The 20,383-nt window shown below is 49.3% G+C and overlaps 1 protein-coding gene across 4 annotated transcripts in view; it reads right to left on the minus strand.

Moving 5' to 3' along the window:
* Nucleotides 1–20,383, minus strand: part of SPAG5 (sperm associated antigen 5) — a 577,046-nt gene that overhangs the window by 189,540 nt on the left and 367,123 nt on the right. For all 4 annotated transcript variants that reach the window (XM_085649122.1, XM_085649121.1, XM_085649120.1 and 1 more), the window contains one exon: nt 5,160–5,277. In XM_085649122.1, coding sequence (XP_085505248.1) covers nt 5,160–5,277 — 118 coding nt within the window. The remainder of the gene's footprint in view (nt 1–5,159; nt 5,278–20,383) is intronic.

Genomic DNA, 20,383 nt, shown 5'->3' on the forward strand with positions numbered 1-20,383 from the left:
TTTTGTCCGTGTAGAGCTTCAGGCAGTTTTCCTTCATCCAGGCCAAGATGTTCTGCATACAGTTGTGGAAGTTGTTTTTTGTCGAGGTGGGGTCTGCTGAGAGAGAGAGAGGACAAGCTGGGTACGGTCAGGGTAGGAGATGATATTGATGTCGTGGGTTCTAACTGTTTGTGAGGGGTGTCATTTAGATGTTTAAGAGGGTTGGGATGAGCCTTGCGGGACGTCACAGATGGTGTCCTTGGGTAGTGAGGTTAAGGGAGGGAGACAGATCTCCGGGTGCGCCCTTTGAAAAAGGATGCCATCCATCTGAGCGCCTCATCTGTTATTCTGTTCTGGCGCAGAAATCGAGGAGTGTGTGGTGGGAGACTGTGTCAAAGGCTGCAGACAGGTCGAGCAGAATCAGGGCGGCTGATTTTCCTCTGTCAAGTAGGGTGCGCATGTCTTCTGTAGCGGCCATCAGGGCTGTTCCAGTGCTGAGACTGACTCTGAAGCCTGAATGGGAAGGGTCCAGCAGGTTGTTTCTCGCACGGTGTTTGGTGAGATGGAGGTCTATGGCCTTCTCCAGGACATTGGCGTGAAATGGGAGCAGTGAAATGGGACAGTAATTCTGGAGCTCGCTAGGGTCTGCAGAGGGTTTCTTGAGGAGGGGTCTCACTTCTGCATGTTTCCAGGTGTCGGGAAAGGAGGCTGTGGTGATGGAGGCGTTGAGAATGGTGGTGAGCTGATGGCTGATCTCATCTCTTCCGAGGTTAAAAAGTAAGTGGTTGTACTGGACAGTGGGTACTCCCGAGTGAATGGAATTCTTTAGAGTGATTGTGTTTGGTGGGCTGAGTTGCTGTAGTGAATGAGCCACTTTTGTGGTCTGACACCCTGTGATGACCCTCAACCACCACCATTTTGTACTGACTTAAGTGTGTTATGTTGCCCTAGCCTTAATGTAGGATGGGCTTGCATATGCCTGCTTCTCTGCTGTCTTTTAGTGGAATAGTCTTGCCAAGAATAGAAGGTATGGGATGTCGAGGTGCAGTGTTGTGGGTGGTGGTGCACACATGTGCTCAATGTTGTATACTGAGGGATTAAGTGTATAATGTTATTTGGGTTAGGTGAATTATGACTTGGACCTATTGGCTTTGACGTGGTCTAATGTCATTCTGCCTTCTGAATTTACCTTGCTTCAAACTTTTCTGTGTGCACAGTGGTGCTTGTAAGTTGTGTGGATGAGAATTATAGGCGCTAACTACTGCCTTTGACATGGTTTCATGTCATCCTTGCTTTACTGATTCCATCTTGCTTTGGGCCTTTGTGTGCATGGCTTAACTAACTTTCTGTGCCTGCACGAAGAAGAGGGCATGTTCTGCTCTGCCTCCTGTTTTTCGCATTTTTCCGACTAGAGAGAACTGGTTCTTATCAGAGGAATGTACATGGTCTGTCTTGGAGCCATAGCAAGGGCCTGATCAACCGTTGCTGTGACCTTGTAGCAGGCTGGTACGGGCTCTCATGAGAACTAGGGGGCGAGGCTTGCTAGAAGCTTCGCTGTGTTTGGATTTGTATTAAAAAGGGGAGCCTACACTGGCCTGGTGGAAGTTCACGCCATGGAGCAGACGTGCTGTCACGCGAGAGTGGAGGCTGGTCTCACCTCTGAGCTTTCGCCCGGTTCAAGCAATGGACTCCCCTTGAGCGAAGTGGGGTGAAATGATGGAGCAGTAGGTGAGGTGTCTCTGCTACTAACGGTCTCTTGATTCTTTACTGATTCTCTCCTTTCCTTCTTATTTTCTGATTCTTATATCCATACATATATATTTCTATATATATATTTGCTTTGATTGTGTATTTCAATCGCTTATTTGATATGTGAGAGTCTGCCATGATCATGATATATTCGGCCTGCCCGTGATTTATTGTGTTAATAAATTTATATATTCCATATGTTTGAATTCGTCTTTTCCTTGAAGCAGAAGGTGTGGACTCTTCTTGGCCAAGTATTCTGTTGTAGAAGGATGGGTGAATTCCCTTCTAGCAGGTAATTGTGTTATAGGAAGTTGTTCTACTCCTGGCAAGTGATGCGCAAATATCCTTGGTATATTGTTTTCTTGCCTTGCCTTTGGAGGAGTGTTGAAAGTTTGCCCACCTTAGGAAGTGCTGTGTATATGTTATATTCCATAAGTTTGGAACTGATATTCTCTCCCTGGGAAAGGGACGGTACATACCTTGGTCCAGAAGGGAGATATAAGTTTGTCATTACAGTTGTTCCCATGCATTGACTGGGTGGTCAGCGTTAGTGATTGATTGGGACGCTGAGGTCGGTGAGTTGGGGATCGAAGTATTTGTAAATTGCGCTATCTTGTTCTGGAAGTGGTTGGCGAGGGCTTCTTGAGTTCATGTGAGGAGGGGATAGCTTTCTTTGTGGCCGACAGGCAGATTAACTTTCTGACAATGGTGAAGAGTTCCTTGGTTCGGTTGGTGCAGGTCTCGATCTGGTGTGTCCGGGCTTCCTTTTTGTAAGCTGTGAGCTGGTGGTGGTAGTTAAGGGCCAACTCGGTCGGTGTTTCTGCTGATGTTCCATCTTCTTTCCAATTGTTTGCATCTGCGCTTCGAAGTGCTGAGTTCCAGGGTGTAACAGCTAGCACGTTTGCTGGATTTGCGCATTTTTGCTAGTTTGGTGGGATCGTCTCGGTCGGCGGCACTGGCGATCCAGGCGCTGAAGTTCTCTACTGCCTAGTTCAGGTTGGTGGAGATGTTGGACTGTGTAATGCTGAGGGCATCAGTCCATTAGTGCTGAGTGGCGGTTGGGGGTGGTGCGGGGAGGTCTGGCGAGGGTGAAGTGTATGATGGAGTGGTCCGACCAAGTGAGTTCCGTGGTGTGGCTGTATCTGATTCTGGACATGAAGATGGGGTCCAGCATCTGTCCTGCTTTGTGCATGGGTTCTGTGACCAGCTACTGGAGGCCAATGTTGTCTTGCCTAATTCTTTTCCGGAAGTCGGTGCAGTTGGTATCAGTGGTGTCGCCCAGGTGGAAGTTCAGCTCTTCCAGTAAGACGTAGTGCTCAAATTCAATGGTAACTGGGGTGATGAACTCAGCGTAGGGACTCAAGACCTGGCTCTTCGACTGATACCCGCAGCACAGGGCCTGGATACGCTCTCGGGTGATCATTCGCACTATATAAATACCGCTTGATTGATTGAACTGCTCTGCTCAGGCAGTCGGTGTGTCCCCAAGACTGAACGATGTACTTTGCAGCATCCTGACCATCCGACTGGATGGTTTATACCAGGTTGGCCTGAAAATGCTCTAGAACAACTTGCCAAGATCATTCCAACCATATCCCATAACACATGGTTACATCTCCCTAGCAAACAGCTGCCATTGATTGGCCAGACTGTTAGAATGGCATAGGAGAAGATCTGTTCTACAAATGCCTCAATTCATTTTGAGTGTCAGGAAGAATCATCGGGGGAGAATTGGAGTCCGCCCGATTGGTGGAAGCCTGAACCACCAAACTTTCTGGTGAAGGGTGCTTCATCAAAAAATCAGGGTTGTCCGGTAATGGGCTTTGTAGTCTGGCAACCTGCCTATTTACTGTTGGACAGGAACAGGGCTTAGACTAGGTCCCTTTAATGGAGTCATTGAGGGCTTCACTAAATGGAAGTAAGGGTTCTGATCAGGTTTGTCCAGGTTACAAAACATTTGTTAGTATGTTAGTTTTGACTTCCACAGTCGACAGCTGTAATTCCAATATCCACTCTCATTACCAAAGCAAGAGGTACTTTATTCAGTTGGTGGTCCAAGGGTAGGAAACACAACCCAGTGTCCAGCCCATTGGCCCCCTGCAAGTCCATGTATAAATTGTCATCTTCTGTCCAAGTGATTGAAATGGAAGAGGGGTGTATCGGCATGACGTCTGGAAGCAACGTCAGTTTGGGTTGAGCCGAGTTTGGCTCGGAATTAGGCAAGAATATGAGAGCAGAGTGTTTGTCCGGCCCCATAGGTGCCAGCGTTGATTTTGGCGCCTCATCGGATGTCGGCTCTGGCGTTTGGAACGGAACATGAGGCGGGTTCAGGAGGCACAGACTGCCCCAGGTATGGACCCACTGGCAGTGGCCTCACTAAAGATCTCCTCGGATCCTTGGGGTGCGAAGCTGGAAGAGTGGCAAAAATTCATAACATGGGCTCTCTAAAGTCCTCAATCTATTGTAACATCACCCATGGACATGAAAACACAGGGTGCATCAAGAGCAGGTGTGGGACTGGCTACTCAGCATGGAACCAGGAGCAAGACTGCAAGGCACCTTGCAACTTCTCAAGCTGAGAGTGGCGGCACTATGACGAATGCTGAATGACCTACTTATCCTTCTGCTTCTACTTCCTGCAAGACTTTGACCAGGACATGGACCTGTTGAAGGAATGGTCTCGAGAGCAGGAACATGTTTACACCCTTGACTTCAAGCGGGATTTCCTAGAATTGTTTGGGTGTTCAACGACGTACTGCTTTGCTTCGGGCTCCCAAATCACCTTCTGGTTCATAAGGGCACACTGCTCGCAGGGCTTGGAGTCATGTGCTGAACCCAGACACTAGAGAGACACCTCAGGCTGATCTGGCACATACCTGTATTTTCAACAGTCCCTACAAGGCTTAAACCCTGTAGTTTTAGGAAGGGACATATCTCTTTTGCACACTGGAAAAAATTATTTTGCAAGAAAAAAAACTAAGCAGGGGAAATGGTTGGGAGAGCTCTCCAGATGTGTGTATGAAAGAGCAGAAAGAATGGAAATGTGGTTGACACATAGGAGTGGCTCTTATATGCGGCTCCATCAACACTTCCGGGGCGGAACAAAGTCAATGTGGAACTGCACGCCACCACCTAACCACTGCACAGGCGCGCTGCTGCTGCTACAATCTTTTGGGTTCAGTCTGGCACCTGGGGATACTCTAAAAGGTGAGGAATTTACGGTTAGAAGTATCCATTAGAAAAATGTATGCATCATTACACTGTTCTAAGCTTGATGTTGCCCGTCAGGTAATAACTTTTGTAGTAGGCGAACATTCAAAAGTTACACCATATCTTCACCTTCCCCATGCAACTCTTTAAACTTCTATTGACACCACGGAAGCTGAAAACAAATTATACAGTGGTTACAGGAGGAGCAAAGTTAAACTCACAGCTCATTCTTCAGTTGACAAATAGCATCTCTCTTAAAACAGCAAAGCCTGGATGTTGTAGAAATGAGGTCTGCAATGACGGCCATGAGCTCAGTCAGGCCAGTGCTCAGACTCTGCTCTAAAGTTGAAGGAAAGATAAACTGATCAGCAAATTGTGGGTGAAAGACATGAAAGATGCATGCAATAGATAATATTTGAACCACAAGATTGACTAAATAAGATTTTTCTTTATCCAGGGTACTGGACTTCTCTTATTATCACCATCTACATAGACTTGACATCCAAATTCTGCCCTATTCGTTGATCACGTATTGAGCCTGCCCACATATTTACCCTTTACACTTCAATTACACAAAAAAGTGTGTTCTAAACGTGTGATATAAACAGCTCCATTCATACAGTATTGTGTACCATTGTCATGTTGCTCTATGTGCTACTCCCCAATTCATTTTCACAGAGTTTTGCAATTAAATGAGCCATCCAAATTAAAAAAAATATTACTTACCTGTAACTGTAGTTTTCCAGCACGTGGAGACTGCTGCACCAGTCCCAATATGGTACACAAAGCCCTGCCAAGAAATTGAATATGAGTGACATGATGGAGTTGGTGTGATATGTCTGTCAGTTCAATTTAAGAGAAAGCTTTTGCACAGCACAGTGGGAGATAGTTCACTTTTTCACCCACAGTAGCCTATTGTCCAGACCTAGTCTCCTGATTAATATACTCAGGAGAAACATGGCCAACCCAGTTATTTTATGAAAACTCTTGAGCCCTAATTATGACCTGCATGGTACTGGAGCAATTTTACTTAAAAGTAAAATCATGTGAATTTACAGTTTGTGTGGTAAAGTCATCCCAGGACTGTGCAATTTCAAGTAAAGCCACATAGAACAGAGAATTACCCTTTGGGAACAATTTTTACAAGCATTAAAATCTTGCGACAATCCCCTATTTCATGCTGTTTCACTGTATGCCTTTATCACCTGCTCTGAGCAGGTAGCAAGTGCATGTAGGGTTTGGTGTGTGGTGTGGGAGGTAACGAGGGAGACTGAGAAAATAAGGGGGTCGAAATATATTTTTGTTGTTTCCCTCGTACAATATTGAAGCGTTACCAGTAAAAGACGAATTCTTTGTCTATTGAGGTGCCAGCAAAATAGAAGGAAATAACTATGTAGATTGTATGGGGAAAAAGAAACCTTTAAGAGAATCTAACAAGCCGAACCTCTAGCAATTGAACCCATCTGATTTGCAGAATTAGAATATCATTCTGAATATTAAGAAAAAGTAATAAATAACAAATGGGTGAAATATCCATGAGAGCAGATCGCTGCCAATTTATCATTGAATTGTACAAAATAAATGGGTGCGTTATGATTTTGTTTATAATATCTTTCAGCCTAACCTAAGTGGATTAATTATGAAGGTTAAAGTTTGTTAAACATACAGATACTCTCCCCAAGCTTAAGATAATATAATTGATGTGCATAGTAGAAATAAATCTAATTTGGTGAGGGATCTGTTATCCATAGTATTGAAATTGTATCAGAGTCTGTGGCCAACAGATGTTAATCGACAATGATACTATGATGGAGTAGATGAATTTCTTAAACGTGAATGGCTCATTTAGGACTTTGGATAGGTTTCTCCACAAATATTATTTAACGTTGTTGGTGGTATTTAGGAATGAATTTCATGATTAAATCACTGGCACGAAAAAAAGAGTGATTTTTGTAATTCTACATTTAGGATTTAGGCCTGATTTAAATTGTGTTGATTCATTATAGATGCACTCTATGATGCGGCATATTAACCTAATTGGATGTGTGCTGAAGTTGATTACTGTCCTGATAAAAAGGAGACTCGCAATCAGATAAAGTGTCATATTGTCGCCATTGCTGCAATGGTGGGGATGTACACATTTTGTGAATAAAGATGCATTATTTGTACCGTAAGGGAAGATTGTGAGGATAATTACCGCCCATACAATATTTTAGCTGGCTCATTTTTGGTTTTCCTTGTATGTTTAGGATTGACTGGCATTGCATATTTAAATATTTGATTCTCTGATGGATGTAACAACAGGATGATGTTGTAGTAGTAGGCTGGCTCAGTATATAGTGTCCACCTATGGTTAGGCACTGTGCACTGAGTCCAGGCTACCCTTAGTGATAGTGTTTTCAGTCCTTGATAACTAAAGCTCTCAAGAGGTAGCTGTGGAGAGCAGCTAAGTCTTATTCAGGAGAGTGTAAAGTGGGTACATTTCCCACTGAGTCAGTCAGTAAGCTTTCACACAATAAGGAACCAGACCATACTTCGAATTTTTGTTTTATTTTTTATAATTCTTTTTATTGAACACAAAGAGAATGGCATTTTGGTACAGGACAGATATAATTAGAAAGCATTACTGTGATAAGGCAAAACAATCAGTCTAAGAGGCAGGGACTTAGGGTGTGAAAGGTTCTTCCAGGGGAGGGACGCAGATATTTCCTCTGTACACATTCCACTTGTCCCAAATTGCTGTCCACTTTTTGGGGCAACCCCGTGCAACATATACTGGTTTTTCACTCAACATGCACCAATCCAAGTCTGCTTTCCAAGAGGCCAATGTAGGCGACAATCTAGACCCCCCACAGTCTGGCAATGTTCCTCTTGGCTACCATCAGACCCAATGTGACCCAAGTTTTCCCCCTGTTGTTCACATCGGTAGGCTCCCAGACGTTTAACAGACATCGCTTGGCTTCAGGCAGCAGTCTCTCCTCGAGCACCTCGTTTATACACTCGTGTATCCCCTTCCAATAACGCTGGATAACGGCACATTCCCATATTATGTGTAAAAAAGTACCCTCTTGACCACATTGCCTAATGCACATCCCATCAGACGTTCTCCCCATGCTAACAAGCCTGGTCCCCGACACATAAAACCTTGGTAGGATCTTCAACGGAAACAGGCGGAGTCTGGAAGAGATTGCAACTTCTTTCGGAGATGACAACGCCTCCTGCCATTCTTCATCGTCAAGTTCTAACCCGTCTCTCTCCCACTGTCCCCTGATCTGGACAAGTGGATCGGAGGTGTTTATTAGTTTTTTGTATGTGAGGGAGATCGCTTTTGTGGGCTTGTAGCCATCTAACAACCGGTCTTCCAGAAGCGACGATTCTGGGGGGGAGGGGGGGGGGGGCGGAGGGATTCCCCTTCGGGCAAGTTTGACGTTAGTGCATGCCGCACCTGCAAATATCGGAAATATTATGAGTCGGCTCATTCATAGTCTTTTCGCAGGCGGTAAAGGACAGCACTGCCCCCTTCTGCCATAGGTCCCCAATCCTTGAGATACCAATAAAATCCCAGTTTCCCAACCCTTTGGAGGTTCGCAGGGTTCCCATTTGCTCAGCATCCCACTGTCGAAATGAGCCTTTTTAGGCGCCTACCGGTGCAGGGGTTCACCCGTCTCTGTCTACGTGTCCTTAAACCAACAAAGAAGAGATTGGCAAAGAAGCTGGAATTCAAAGAACAAGTTTATTCACTCATGAGTGAGACCACGTCCATACAACACCCTCAAGTGTTCCAGGAGGCAGTGACTTGAATACACATACCATGGGTTTTATATACTGTGTTTGTTGCGGAGTAATCATGGAGACTCAAATAGAAGGTACAGTTCTTCACAGAAATAGTTATCGACAAACATGGGCAGATGGATATCACTTAGTCAGCGAACTGGGAGGGGAAACAGAACTGCTTACATCAGTAAGACATGATGGACAGTTACATTTTCAAACAGGTGCATTCTAGCAACTACAGGCCTCTCTGAGCTCATACATTGCTTGAGCTTAGAACAGAAGGAGTTAACTAAAGCTGATGACTCAAGCAGAATAGAAAGGCAAGCAACAGTGAAGACGGAAGAATCACATGGCTAACTAAATGGACGCCACAACCAAGATGGCTTCAGCTCATGCCAACTAAGAAATGATTTTCGATTTCCACACCACAATGGCTTGGCCAGTGTGAGCCTCCGGTCCCAACGCAAACATTTGTCCGCCGCTCTCCAGACATGCACTGACTGCTGGGTAGGCCCAATGAGTAGGATCTTTTTAGCATAAGAGTAGATGGCTCTGTTAAAGTTACCCCCAGGAAGCTGCCATTTGTCCAACCTATATCCGGGGTCATCCCCGCATCGATACGTGCATTGGTTAATTGCCGCTAAGTGAGCAGCCCAGTAGTATCTTTTTATATTGAGAGCGATCCCCCCCAACATACCATGAGAGTGCCAGCTTCTGCAAAGCAATGCGGGCCTGCCCTCCCAAAGCAACTCTCTCTGAAGGCTCTCAATGTCTTTAAAGTAACGAGCTGGGATTGTTTCCGGGTGGTTCTGCAAGGCGTACAGGAAACGGGGTAAAGCCATCATTCTAAAAAGTGCTGCTCGTCCCAGCAGGGACAACGGCCATGCCCTCCAGTGAGCTACGTCCCGTTTCAAGCGCTGGAGAGGGGGCAGCAGGTTTCGTGTATATCTTGTCATCTGTGATATAAACACCCAGGTATCGGAAGCCGTCACGGGCACCTGAATTGGGTAGCCCTTTATGGGAATTGGGGGCTCACCGCTGAGGACATAGACCACCGACTTGGCCCAGTTGATCCTGTAACCAGAGTTCTTCCCAAAGTTAGTGAATATGTAGATGGTGTTTAGAAGCGATGTTTTCGGGGAGGCGAGATACAGTAGAATGTCGTCCGCATACAGAGCGATACGGTCCTCCGACGTCTCTGCCCACTTAAGGCCCCGGATTGTCGGATCTCGCCGGATCCACGCCGCCAGTGGCCCAAGGCAGAGGGTAAATAGTAGTGGGGACAACGGACAGCCCTGACGTATCCCACGGCTCAGCTCAAACACTTTCGACTTTTTGTTGTTGACCACAACCTGAGCCAAGGGTTCGCTATAGAACAGCCGCAACGACCCAATGAATTCAGGTCCGAAACCTATCTCTTTTCACGACCGCAAAGAGATATGCCCATTCGACGGTGTTGAATGCCCTAGTGGCATCTAGAGACACAACCGCCGCGGCTCTCACCTGCCCATGGGGAGCCGATCGCGGAATCTGGGACACACCCGCCGGTGATCCGCACAGCGGGGGCAGCGCCGTGCCCCCCCCCCCCGACGAGTTTTCGGACGAGCCGGGCTCCTACCGCGTCGGGTTGCTGACTCCGAGGCAGTCGTACAGGCCACTAGCCACGGCCTTGCAATCTTCAGAGCCGGCGTCCGAGGCATCGCTGCTCCGCCCCCTGCAGCACGGCAGGATTTCGCCACAGCTGGACAGCGGAAGACTACTGATGCCGCCCCAGCGCCCGGGAGCAGAATGATTTCGGCGGATTTACAGGGAAAAGGCAAGGTTTTAGTGGAGCTCCCTAAAAACGCGGCCATCATGCTCTGTGACATAGCCACGCCCCCCCCCCCCCCCCATACTTTGTATTTCTTAGCACACACTAGACACCAACTCAGTATATCTCCTAGCCGGAGATTTCAATCACACACAAGAATTTCTACAGAAATAGGTAAGTAGCATAAGAAAACAATAGGGCCCAACCATAAACTAAAATAGTGAGATGCGAAGTAAGTTCCGACAAGGGACTAGTACCCAGGGATTGAGGACCACTGAGGGAATCACAAAACCACCAAAGGGGAGTCGCCAGGGACCCCAAGGCACCTGGGTGCAGAGTGGTTACACCGGGTCAAATGTCTACAGGATAACACAGGGTAAGTCGCGGTTGGATTTTTACAGTTCTAGGGTCTTTTACAAAGGATCCCAGAGAAACCACTTGGATCAAGGAAGGTTGGAGAGCCACCCCACCTATGGATACCCCAGAAACCAGGATACCTACACCAGGGAGCCCAAGTGCTTAGGTATGAAGTGATGTCAGGATCGCCTATAGATACACATGGAGGTTTGTGGAAGATCGGCAGCTACAGAGTCTCGTGGACCAGGCCGGTGGAGCCAGGATGCATAATCCAGATGAGAACGACCTGAAAGCAGAGGGGACAGACTCCAAACCACCCGGAGGCGACCAGGAGGCACAGTAGCACAATACCAGACCTTTGCAAGTGACACAGGAGCAACAAAACTCCTTGGTATCTTCAGACATGTGGGGGCAAGGAATGTGAGGGACAAGCCTTTCCCAAGTCCTGCTTTGTCCAAGATGCCCTGCAAGGGGTATGTCATGTGCTAGGGTCAAGTGGAACTCCCTAAACTTCTGAGGGATGACCAACCTCCTGGTGGAACCAGGTTTGGGGTCCTTAGCCTCAGAATAAGAGGCCATCCTCCCAATAGACCTTGTGGGTCCCCATTGACATGCCCTGCCTCTGCAGCAGCTTGCTGACTGGATCTCTCAAGAGAGGGGCAGGATTTGTGCTCCATACTCAATTCCTCCCTTGAGGGTCCCCCTGCACCCAGCAGTTCTGCCGTGTCTGGCCCAAGCTCTTCTGGGGCTGTTCCCTAACAAGGGTTAAGATCACCTTCATGAGCAGACTGAGCCTTTCATGACTTCTGTCATGAATTCTGAGGGGAAGGATACATTTTTACCCTTCCTACCTCTTTTGTTGGTAGCAGTCTGGGCCATTATTCCAGGCTCCAATTCTCCTTGATCTCCCTGCTTCTTGGCCTATTCTCTAGTCCTCACAAACACATTCTCAGAGATCCCAAGAATGGCTGCATGAGTTCGTAACTCCACGCTGATATCTCTAAATAATTTCCCATTAGACACACTACAGGAATGTTAAGAGGATACCACAACCTTTTTAGAGCCAGTACTGCTACTGGTGCTACTGCTAGGGGCACTAGAGGGAATAGTAGCAGTCATGGTGCCTTTCTTAGGGCAAAGGGGATCAGATGTTCTATGGCCTTTTTTGCTTACAAAGCACCAAGGGGTTTTAGTATTAGTAGAAGAGGATGATTGTGACCCACCCCCAGAGGACGATTTTTGTGGACCTGAAGAAGACTCTTTCTTGCTATCTTTCTACCCATCTTTCTCTTGGGCCTTAGTTTTATCTTACTTTTTCTGGTCATCCCCACTATGAGACTTATTGCTAACGCTGGACTGAACCCATTTGTCTGCCTTCTTTACATATTTCTGGGGAGGAGTGAGATCAGAGTCCACCAGGTATTGGTGCAGCTTCTCAGACACACTGTCCTTAAGGATTTGCTCTCTCATTATCAAATTATACAGTCCATTATGGTAATGTACATTACTACCATGTAACCCGCCTTCCAGAGCCTTAACTGCACAGTCCATGAAATCAACCCAGTCTTGTGAAGAAGATTTCTGGGTATCCCTGAACTCAATCCTGTAGTCTTCACAAGCAAGTTCCAAGGGTTCAATAAGTGCCACTTTCAAAATCTTATAGTTGTCTGCATCCTCTTCTCTAACTGCTAGGAGTTTGTCTCTCCCTTTATTTGCAAAGGAGAGCCAAAGGATAGCTGCCCACTGCTTCTGGGAGATCTTCTCGACTTTGCAGGTCCTCTCCATAGCAATAATCGTCTTGTGGATATCATCCCCAGTTTTAAAAAGGGGCACTATCCTGCTAAGATTCCTAGAATTAAGGTGTTCCTCCCAGACTCTAGTCTCTTTATAGCTGTCACCATTGGGGTCTAACCCCCAAGTTCTTCCTCTCCTCGGCTCCTAGGACTTCCCTTTCAAGGGCCAACTGCTTCCTCTTCAACTTGAGTTTGGCCTTCTCAAGCTTGAGCAGATTGTACCCGTTATCTAGGATGGCATCATCTAAATTAAAGTGAGTGGAACTAGCAACTGAAGCGGAGGAAAGTGAGAAAGAGGTAGCCCCCCCCTTCTAGGAACCCCTTATACCAACCCAGGGGGAGTGAAAGTGGCCCTACTGTCATGTACCATCAGTACCCCCCTCTCCAGTCATAGGGTTGTCCATGAGATGGTCTTCATGGACAGGGCCAGTAGTACTACATACCTTTTGCTCTTCAAGTTCCTCATCAAGGCCTTCCTCCTCCAGTGACCTTCTAGGATTCTGGAGGTCATCTTGGAGAAGTAACTCCATAAAAAAAACGTCTTAGCGGGGTTACTACCCGTTTTAAGTCCTCTAGGTTTGCACAGGGTCCTATGTTTCTGGAATCCAAGGGCACCGTACCTAAATTACTGAGTCTCACTAGATTCCCCAGCAGAGGACATGGTGCTAGTGTAGTGCACCCTAATCTATAATCTAGCAATCTAAACTTCCAAACCGGTTGGAGAAAGGGCTATGCTAGACCCTTGTCACCCAACCTAAAAGTTTGGAAATGTATTACCTAACAAGTATAGTTTAATCACCAAAGGTAGTATTGGTTTCATATGGAAATCTTACTTATGACTAAGTGGTAAAGCAAATGTAAGTGTTTATCCCACCTCTGCCACCAATGTAGGAGGGCTGGTTCAGTATATAGTGCCCACTTATGATGAGGCACTGTGCAGTGAGTCCAGGCAACCCTTGGTGATAGTGTTTAGGTCCCAGACAACCAAAGTTATCAAAGTGTAGACGTGGACAGCAGCTAAGGCTTATTCAGGAGGGTGTAAAATGGGTATATTTACCACTGAGTCAGTCGCACAAATTACTACATGTGTAATGATATATCTTTAAGAGACATTAGTTAGTGATAGATTCCTTACCTTAGAATATCCCCAGGCGTCAGACTGGATCCGGAAAGTTTTTTTCGCTAGCAGTACCCCAGCACGTCTGTGTGTGGCATCGTGCGGCTCCATGTCTTTCGCTGGCGTCGTATGCGTCGAGATGACGTCGCGGAGACTAGTTAGGCGCCAACCATGCGTGCTGACATCAGAAACTGACCACTGGTGCCATGAAACTAGGGCCCTGAAAAGGGATGACCTTAACCCTAGAAATCAGTTCGCAGAATGGGGAGGATGGGTGGGGCGGCAAGGAATCTATCACTAACTAATGTCTCCTATAGATATATCGTTACACAATTAGTAACTTGTGCATCTGAAAGAGACACGTTAGTGATAGATTCCTTACCTTAGAATAGATACCCCAGCAATACCAACCCCGGTGATGGGTCTGCGAATAGATCACACCAGAAAGTCACGGAGAACAGAACGGCCAAAGAAGCCGTCTCTCCGGACCAGACTGTCAAGGCAGTAATGCTTGGTAAACGTGTGCAGCGAGGGCCACGTAGCTGCCTGACAAATGTCCTGCAAGGAGACGCCGCGTTCCAAGGCAGTAGTTGCTGCCGTTGCCCTGGTCGAATGGGCACACAGCCCCACAGGAGGCTCCTTCTTAGCCAACGAGTAACAGGCCTTGATGCAGAGAACGACATACCGAGAGATGGTCCGCTTGTGCACAGCCCGACCTTTTGGCGCCCACGTAGCCAACAAAGAGCAGGTCATCCACCTAGAACTATCGAGTACACTGGAGGTAGAACGAGAGCGCACGTTTTGGGTCCAGACGGTGGAGCTGCTCCTCCTCTTTTGAAGGATGCGGAGGCAGAAAGAAGGTGGGCAAAGTGATGGTCTGCCCAATGTGGAAGGACTTGACAACCTTTGGCAAGAAAGAAGGACGGATCCTTAAAACCAACTTGTCCGGATGAACATAAAGGAAAGGAGGTTTGGAAGAAAGAGCCTGGAGCTCACTCACTCTTCTTGCAGAGGTGATAGCTACCAGGAAAGCCGACTTGAGAGTGAGAAGACGCAAAGGACAGGTATGAAGGGGTTCGAAGGGAGCGCACATCAGATATGTCAAGACAAAGTTTAAGTCCCATTGAGGCATTATGAACGGCACGGGAGGAAAAGTATGCATAATGCCTTTTAGGAAACGGTTAACAACCGGGGACTTAAAAAGATAAGGCTGTTCTGGAAGCCGTGAAAAGGTGGAGATGGCCGAAAGTTAACCTTTAATAGTGCTCAGAACAGAGCCCTGCTAGACCAATGAAAGAAGGAACAGAAGGATGTCGGAAAGAGGGGCAGAAAGGGGATCCACATCCTTAGCTGTGCACCATGCCACAAACTTGTTCCACCTGCAGGTGTATACCGTGTTAGTGGAGGGCCGCCTGGCCGCCAGAATGACATCACAGACTTCGGGAGGAAGATCAAAAGCTGTCAACTGTCGCTGCTTAATCTCCACGCATGGAGGTGGAGGCTGGACAGGTTCGGGTGGAGGACCGTCCCCTGCTGCTGCGACAGAAGATCCTCCCAAAGAGGCAGACGGATCGGGGGATCGATCACCATGCTGAGTAGCTTGGGATACTAGTATCGTCGTGCCCAATCCAGAGCCACAAGGATGACTTGGGCCCGGTCGCGCTGAATCTTCTTCAGCACTTTGGGCAGAAGTGGTATAGGCGGAAAGGTGTACAATAGACCGCAACTCCACTCGCGTTGCCTCGCAAGCGCCGCCTTGGAAATTCCAACGCACATAACAGATGACATTGCACGTTCTCTTCGGTGGCGAATAGATCTAACCAAGGCTCTCCCCAGTGCAGAAAGAGACCCTACGCCACATCAGAGTGCAGACGCCATTCGTTCATCCATCATGCACCGGCGGCTGAGTTTGTCCGCCCTACCGTTCAGAGAACCTGCCATGTGTTGAACCACCAAGTTAATGCCTTGATGTTCCAGTCATGTCCAGAGGCGCAGAGCCTCCTGACATAGGATCCAGGACCCCACCCTGCCCTGTTTGTTGCAATACCACATGGCGGTGGTGTTATCCGTGAAAAACTGCACCACACTTCCCCGGACATAGGGAAGGAATGCCTTCAGTGCAAGTCGGATCGCCTGAAGCTCCAAAATGTTGATCGGCATCTACGCCGAAGACCAGAGTCTTCTGATCTCCGAGTCTCCCAGTTGACGTTCCAGAGATCCAAGATGATATGCAGGCCCCCTTTGTCCTTCTTGGGGACCAGAAAGTAGTGGGAATAACAACCACTCCCTACTTCCGGCCCAGGAACGCACTCGATGGCCCCCTTGGCAAAGAGGGCCGTAACTTCCTGCTGGTGTGTTGCCAAGCGTTCCCCCGACATGCGGTGGTACTGAGGTGGCATGGCTGGAGGGGCTGAATGAAAGGGAAGGGAGTAACCCTTGCGGATGATCTGCAACACCCACTTGTCCGATGTGAGAGCGAGCCAGTGGGGGAGGTGATGGCGGATCCTGCCATGCACCGACGTGGGGTGCTCCACAAAGCTCGGATTAGGAAGGTTTGCAGGTAGAGGCAGCGGGGGCGGAGGTAGACTGACCCCCACGCTGATTCCCAGACCCACCCCTGCGGAAGCCGCATCAGCGCGGAGGCTGGTTCTGTACAGGCCTGCTGAAGGAACGTGCCTGGGCACCCCTGCCTTGGCCACGAAAGGAACGAAAGCCAGGAGTGGCCGGGCTTTTCGTGGAAAGACCCAAGGACTTGGCCGTAGCCCGCGAGTCCTTAAAACGCTCCAGCGCACTGTCGGCATTACCGCCAAAAAGACGGTTGCCATCAAAGTGCATGTCCATGAGAGAGCTCTGTACATCTGGCGAGAACCCGGTAGATCACAACCAGGCGTGGCGACGAAGCGCCACAGTCATAGAAATAGCTCTGCCTAGTGAGTCCACGGTGTCCAAACCACACCGAATGGCGAACTTAGCCGCATCTTTACCCTCGTCCACAGCCTTAGACAGCACGGCCTGGGCCTCCTCAGGACACTGAGGCAACATGTGTGCAACGGCATCCCACACCGCGTGGGAATAGCGGCCCAAGAGGCATGCGGTGTTCACCGACCACACCCTTAAGCTGCCTGAAGAAAACAACCGCTTGCCAAACTGCTCCAGCTTCTTAGAGTCCTTACCCGGCTGAGCCGTGGGAAAGGCACTCTGGGACGTCGAAGCTTGTATGACCAGGCTCTAGGGCGTAGGATGAGTGGTCAGAAAGGCAGGGTCACCCGGCGCCGGGCGATGACGCCTGGCGACATTCTTATCCACCGGGCCCCCCGTGGCAGACCGCAACCAAGTGCCCAGCAAGATGTCAGTAAGGGCGTCATTAAATGGCAGCAGGGGCTCCGACGAAGTGGACGCCGTCTGGAGCACCTCAGTGAGGAGATTAGTCTTCAGGGCAACCGTAGAGAGATCAAGGTGGAGGACCTCAGCGGCCTGACGAAGTACCATCGTGTACGGGGCGCCCTCCTCCATGGTAGGCGGAGGAGAGGCAAACACTGGGTCAGAGGAGAGATCGAGGCCTCCGGCCTCCTCTAACTCATCTGCCCAGTCCTGCTCAGAGTCACACTGACGAGCAAGAGGGTCCTCAGACCCCTCCCAGTCATTCTCCGCTGCATGCGGGACAGGCTGCAGCGGCAGGGCAGGGACCGGGGAAGGAACAAACAGCACCGGGAACGGCGCCGGACGGGGCCAACCCGGTGCCGTGTCCCAGTGCGGATCCCAGGTAGTGACTAAAGTGTCCGAGAACCTGGGCAGGGGCGGGACAAATGGTACGCACTGCAGCGCCGGAGGCGGCGTTGGGACTGGAGCTGGCAGCGCGGGACCTTGTGGTGCCGTGGCCGGAGTCAGCAGCACAGGATCCTACGGCGCCGGGGCCCAAGGCCTAAACAGGCGGTCCAAGGTGGCAAGAAATTCTTGCACCTGAGCGGAAGTCGCCGACGGACCCGAGTAAGGTGGGTAGGCCGCGGGGACTCCCGGGCTCCAAAGGAGCCACAGGGGCAGAACCCCTGTCCCCCTCATCCGGGGTCGACGGGGGGACGTCAGAGAGCGAAAACGCTTCTTCGACTTCTTTTTGTGTAGTCTCTTACCCGAATCCGAGGGTGAAGACTTGAAGCCCGAGGAGCAAAGATGGTGGCCTTGCGAGCGTTCCCTGGAGCGGCCCCTGGACCGCGAACGGCGTGGGGACAAGTGCCAAACCTCAAACAGCTTCCGGCGCTGCTCCCTCAAGGCCTTCGAGCCATGGTCAAACAGTCCATGCAGGCCCGGGAGTCGTGGTCGCTCTCCAGGTAGTAGGGACAGACGTCGTGGGGGACCGCCACCAACATATTGCAACGGCAGGCCCCACAAGACTTAAAACCAGGCATCCCTACGTGCACCAGAGTAGACAACTGACAGGAGACAAAAGCCTCAAAAAGATAGTCAAAAAGTGACAGAGGTATGTGCTCTAAATGGTTCTGCGCTTACTGGCGATGAAAAAGGAAGAACTGACGTCAGTGCGCACGGGTGGCGACCAAGTAGTCTCCGTGACGTCATCTCTGCCCATACGACGCCAGCGACGGACGCGCAGGGGTACTGCTAGCGAAAAAAACTTTCCGGATCCAGTCTGACGCCTGGGGATATTCTAAGGTAAGGAATCTATCACTAACGTGTCTCTTTCAGATAGTAAGCTTTCGTACAAGGAAACACACCAGGTGAGTATACAAATACTTTGTATTTCTTAGCACACAGACACTAACTTGGTAAAATCTCCCTGCCGGAGATATGAATTACACACCAGAAATACATCAGAAATAGGTAAGTAGCATAAGAAAACACATAAGGCCCAACTTGGGGGGGAGGGGGGTGCAAACCATATACTAAAATAGTGGGATGTGAAGTAAGTCCCAAAATGGGACTAGTACCCAAGGATGGAGGACCTCAGGGGAATCACGAAACCACCCATGGTGAGTAGCCAGGGACCCTGGAGCACCTGGGTGTAGAGTGGTTACACCGGGTCAGACGTCCAATGGATAACACAGGGTAAGTTGCGGTAGATTATGACAGGTCTAATACCTTTCCGAAAGGACCCCAGAGGAACCACTCGGATCAAGGAAGGTTGGAGGGACACCCCACCCCATGGATTCCCCGGGATCCAGGAAACCTACACCAGGAAGCCCAGGTGCACAGGGATGAAGCGATTTGAGGTTAGTGGAATATCTGCAGCTACAGAGTTTCATGGACAGGCCAGTGGAACCAGGACGTGGAATTCAGAAGAGAAGAATCTGAAAGAGGGGACAGAGTCCAAACCACCTGCAGGTAACCAGAAGGCAAAGGAGCACAATACCAGCCCTTTTCGGAGGTTCTTGCTGTAGCGCGGTGATGTTGAAGCATCAGCTGTGGAGTCAGGGTGAGGATGCAGGAGCACAGGAGTCGTCCACAAGCTGTCCCACACCGGTCGACGAGTGCAGGAAGGTCAGTGGCTAGCAGGACCACCAACAAACCCTAGCAAAGGCAAGCAACTGACTGCAGATGTAGATGCTGTGTTGCAAACCAGCAAGGTCTGTGGGACTAACCCAGCAAGAGTAAGTCAGGGCCGGCCCTCAGCACACAGGAGAGCCAGCAGGAATCAATGGAGGTCCCTCAAGGACCCTCTGTCAGCAGGCACAGGGCTTTCTTGAAGCGCTGCGGTGTTGGAGGCTGGGGGCTTCTTGGAGATGGAAGAAAGTTCGTGAAGACAGCCAACAAGCCTTGGTAACGGCAAACAGACAGTGCACAGGGAGGCAGTTCAAGTCAGCTGGAGAAGGATTACAGTCGCCCAAAGTACAGGGAAGACTAGTCAGGCCTCTAGAGAGCCAGCAAACCACCACCTGTGTTGCAGAGCCGGTCGATGTCTGTGGGACAACAGGATCCGCAAACCGGTTGTCGTCATAGAGGTGTCATGCTGATGCAGGGAAGGGAATCCTTCACTTCAAGGGAGAATCCTTCTGGCTTGGATGCAGGCTGGTTCCTTGGTGACTTGGAGGATGCACGGCCATGGAGTTGCAGAACTTGAAGCACAGGGACACCGATGCAGCAGGAAATTTCCCACCAAAAGCAGTCTTGTTTTTGGTCCTGGCTCGAAGAACAGTAGAGTTCCAGTGTCCACCAGCAGAAGAGTCTTTGAACAGTCTTCAGGCGACACATTTTGAAGTTGTTGTTGGGACCCTAAGGGCCCACCCCTCATGAGAGCCCTTAAGTAACCTTAAAAAGGAGAAAGAACTCTTCTATGGTGACCCGCCTATCACACGGTTCAGGGACGCTACTCAGCTGGCCTAGCCAGTCAGATGCTCCGAAGGGACAAGATTCAACATGGCAGAATCAAGTGGCCACCTGGAGGAGCTGGCCAGTATGTGGACACTCCCGTGTCCTTGGTGTAGTTTCATGCCAGAGCGGGAGCCAAAAGCTCCTGACCTGAGCAAAACTGTTTTTTGCAAGGAGGACACCAAATGTGCCCTTCAATGCAGTGTGGTGGAGCTCAGAAGCGACCCCACCCTACCTAACTCTAAACAAGAGGTGGTCACACCTCTCCTTTGCAGG

Source organism: Triturus cristatus, chromosome 3_2 (genome assembly GCF_964204655.1).
Source record: "Triturus cristatus chromosome 3_2, aTriCri1.1, whole genome shotgun sequence".
Taxonomy (NCBI): Eukaryota; Metazoa; Chordata; class Amphibia; order Caudata; family Salamandridae; genus Triturus; species Triturus cristatus.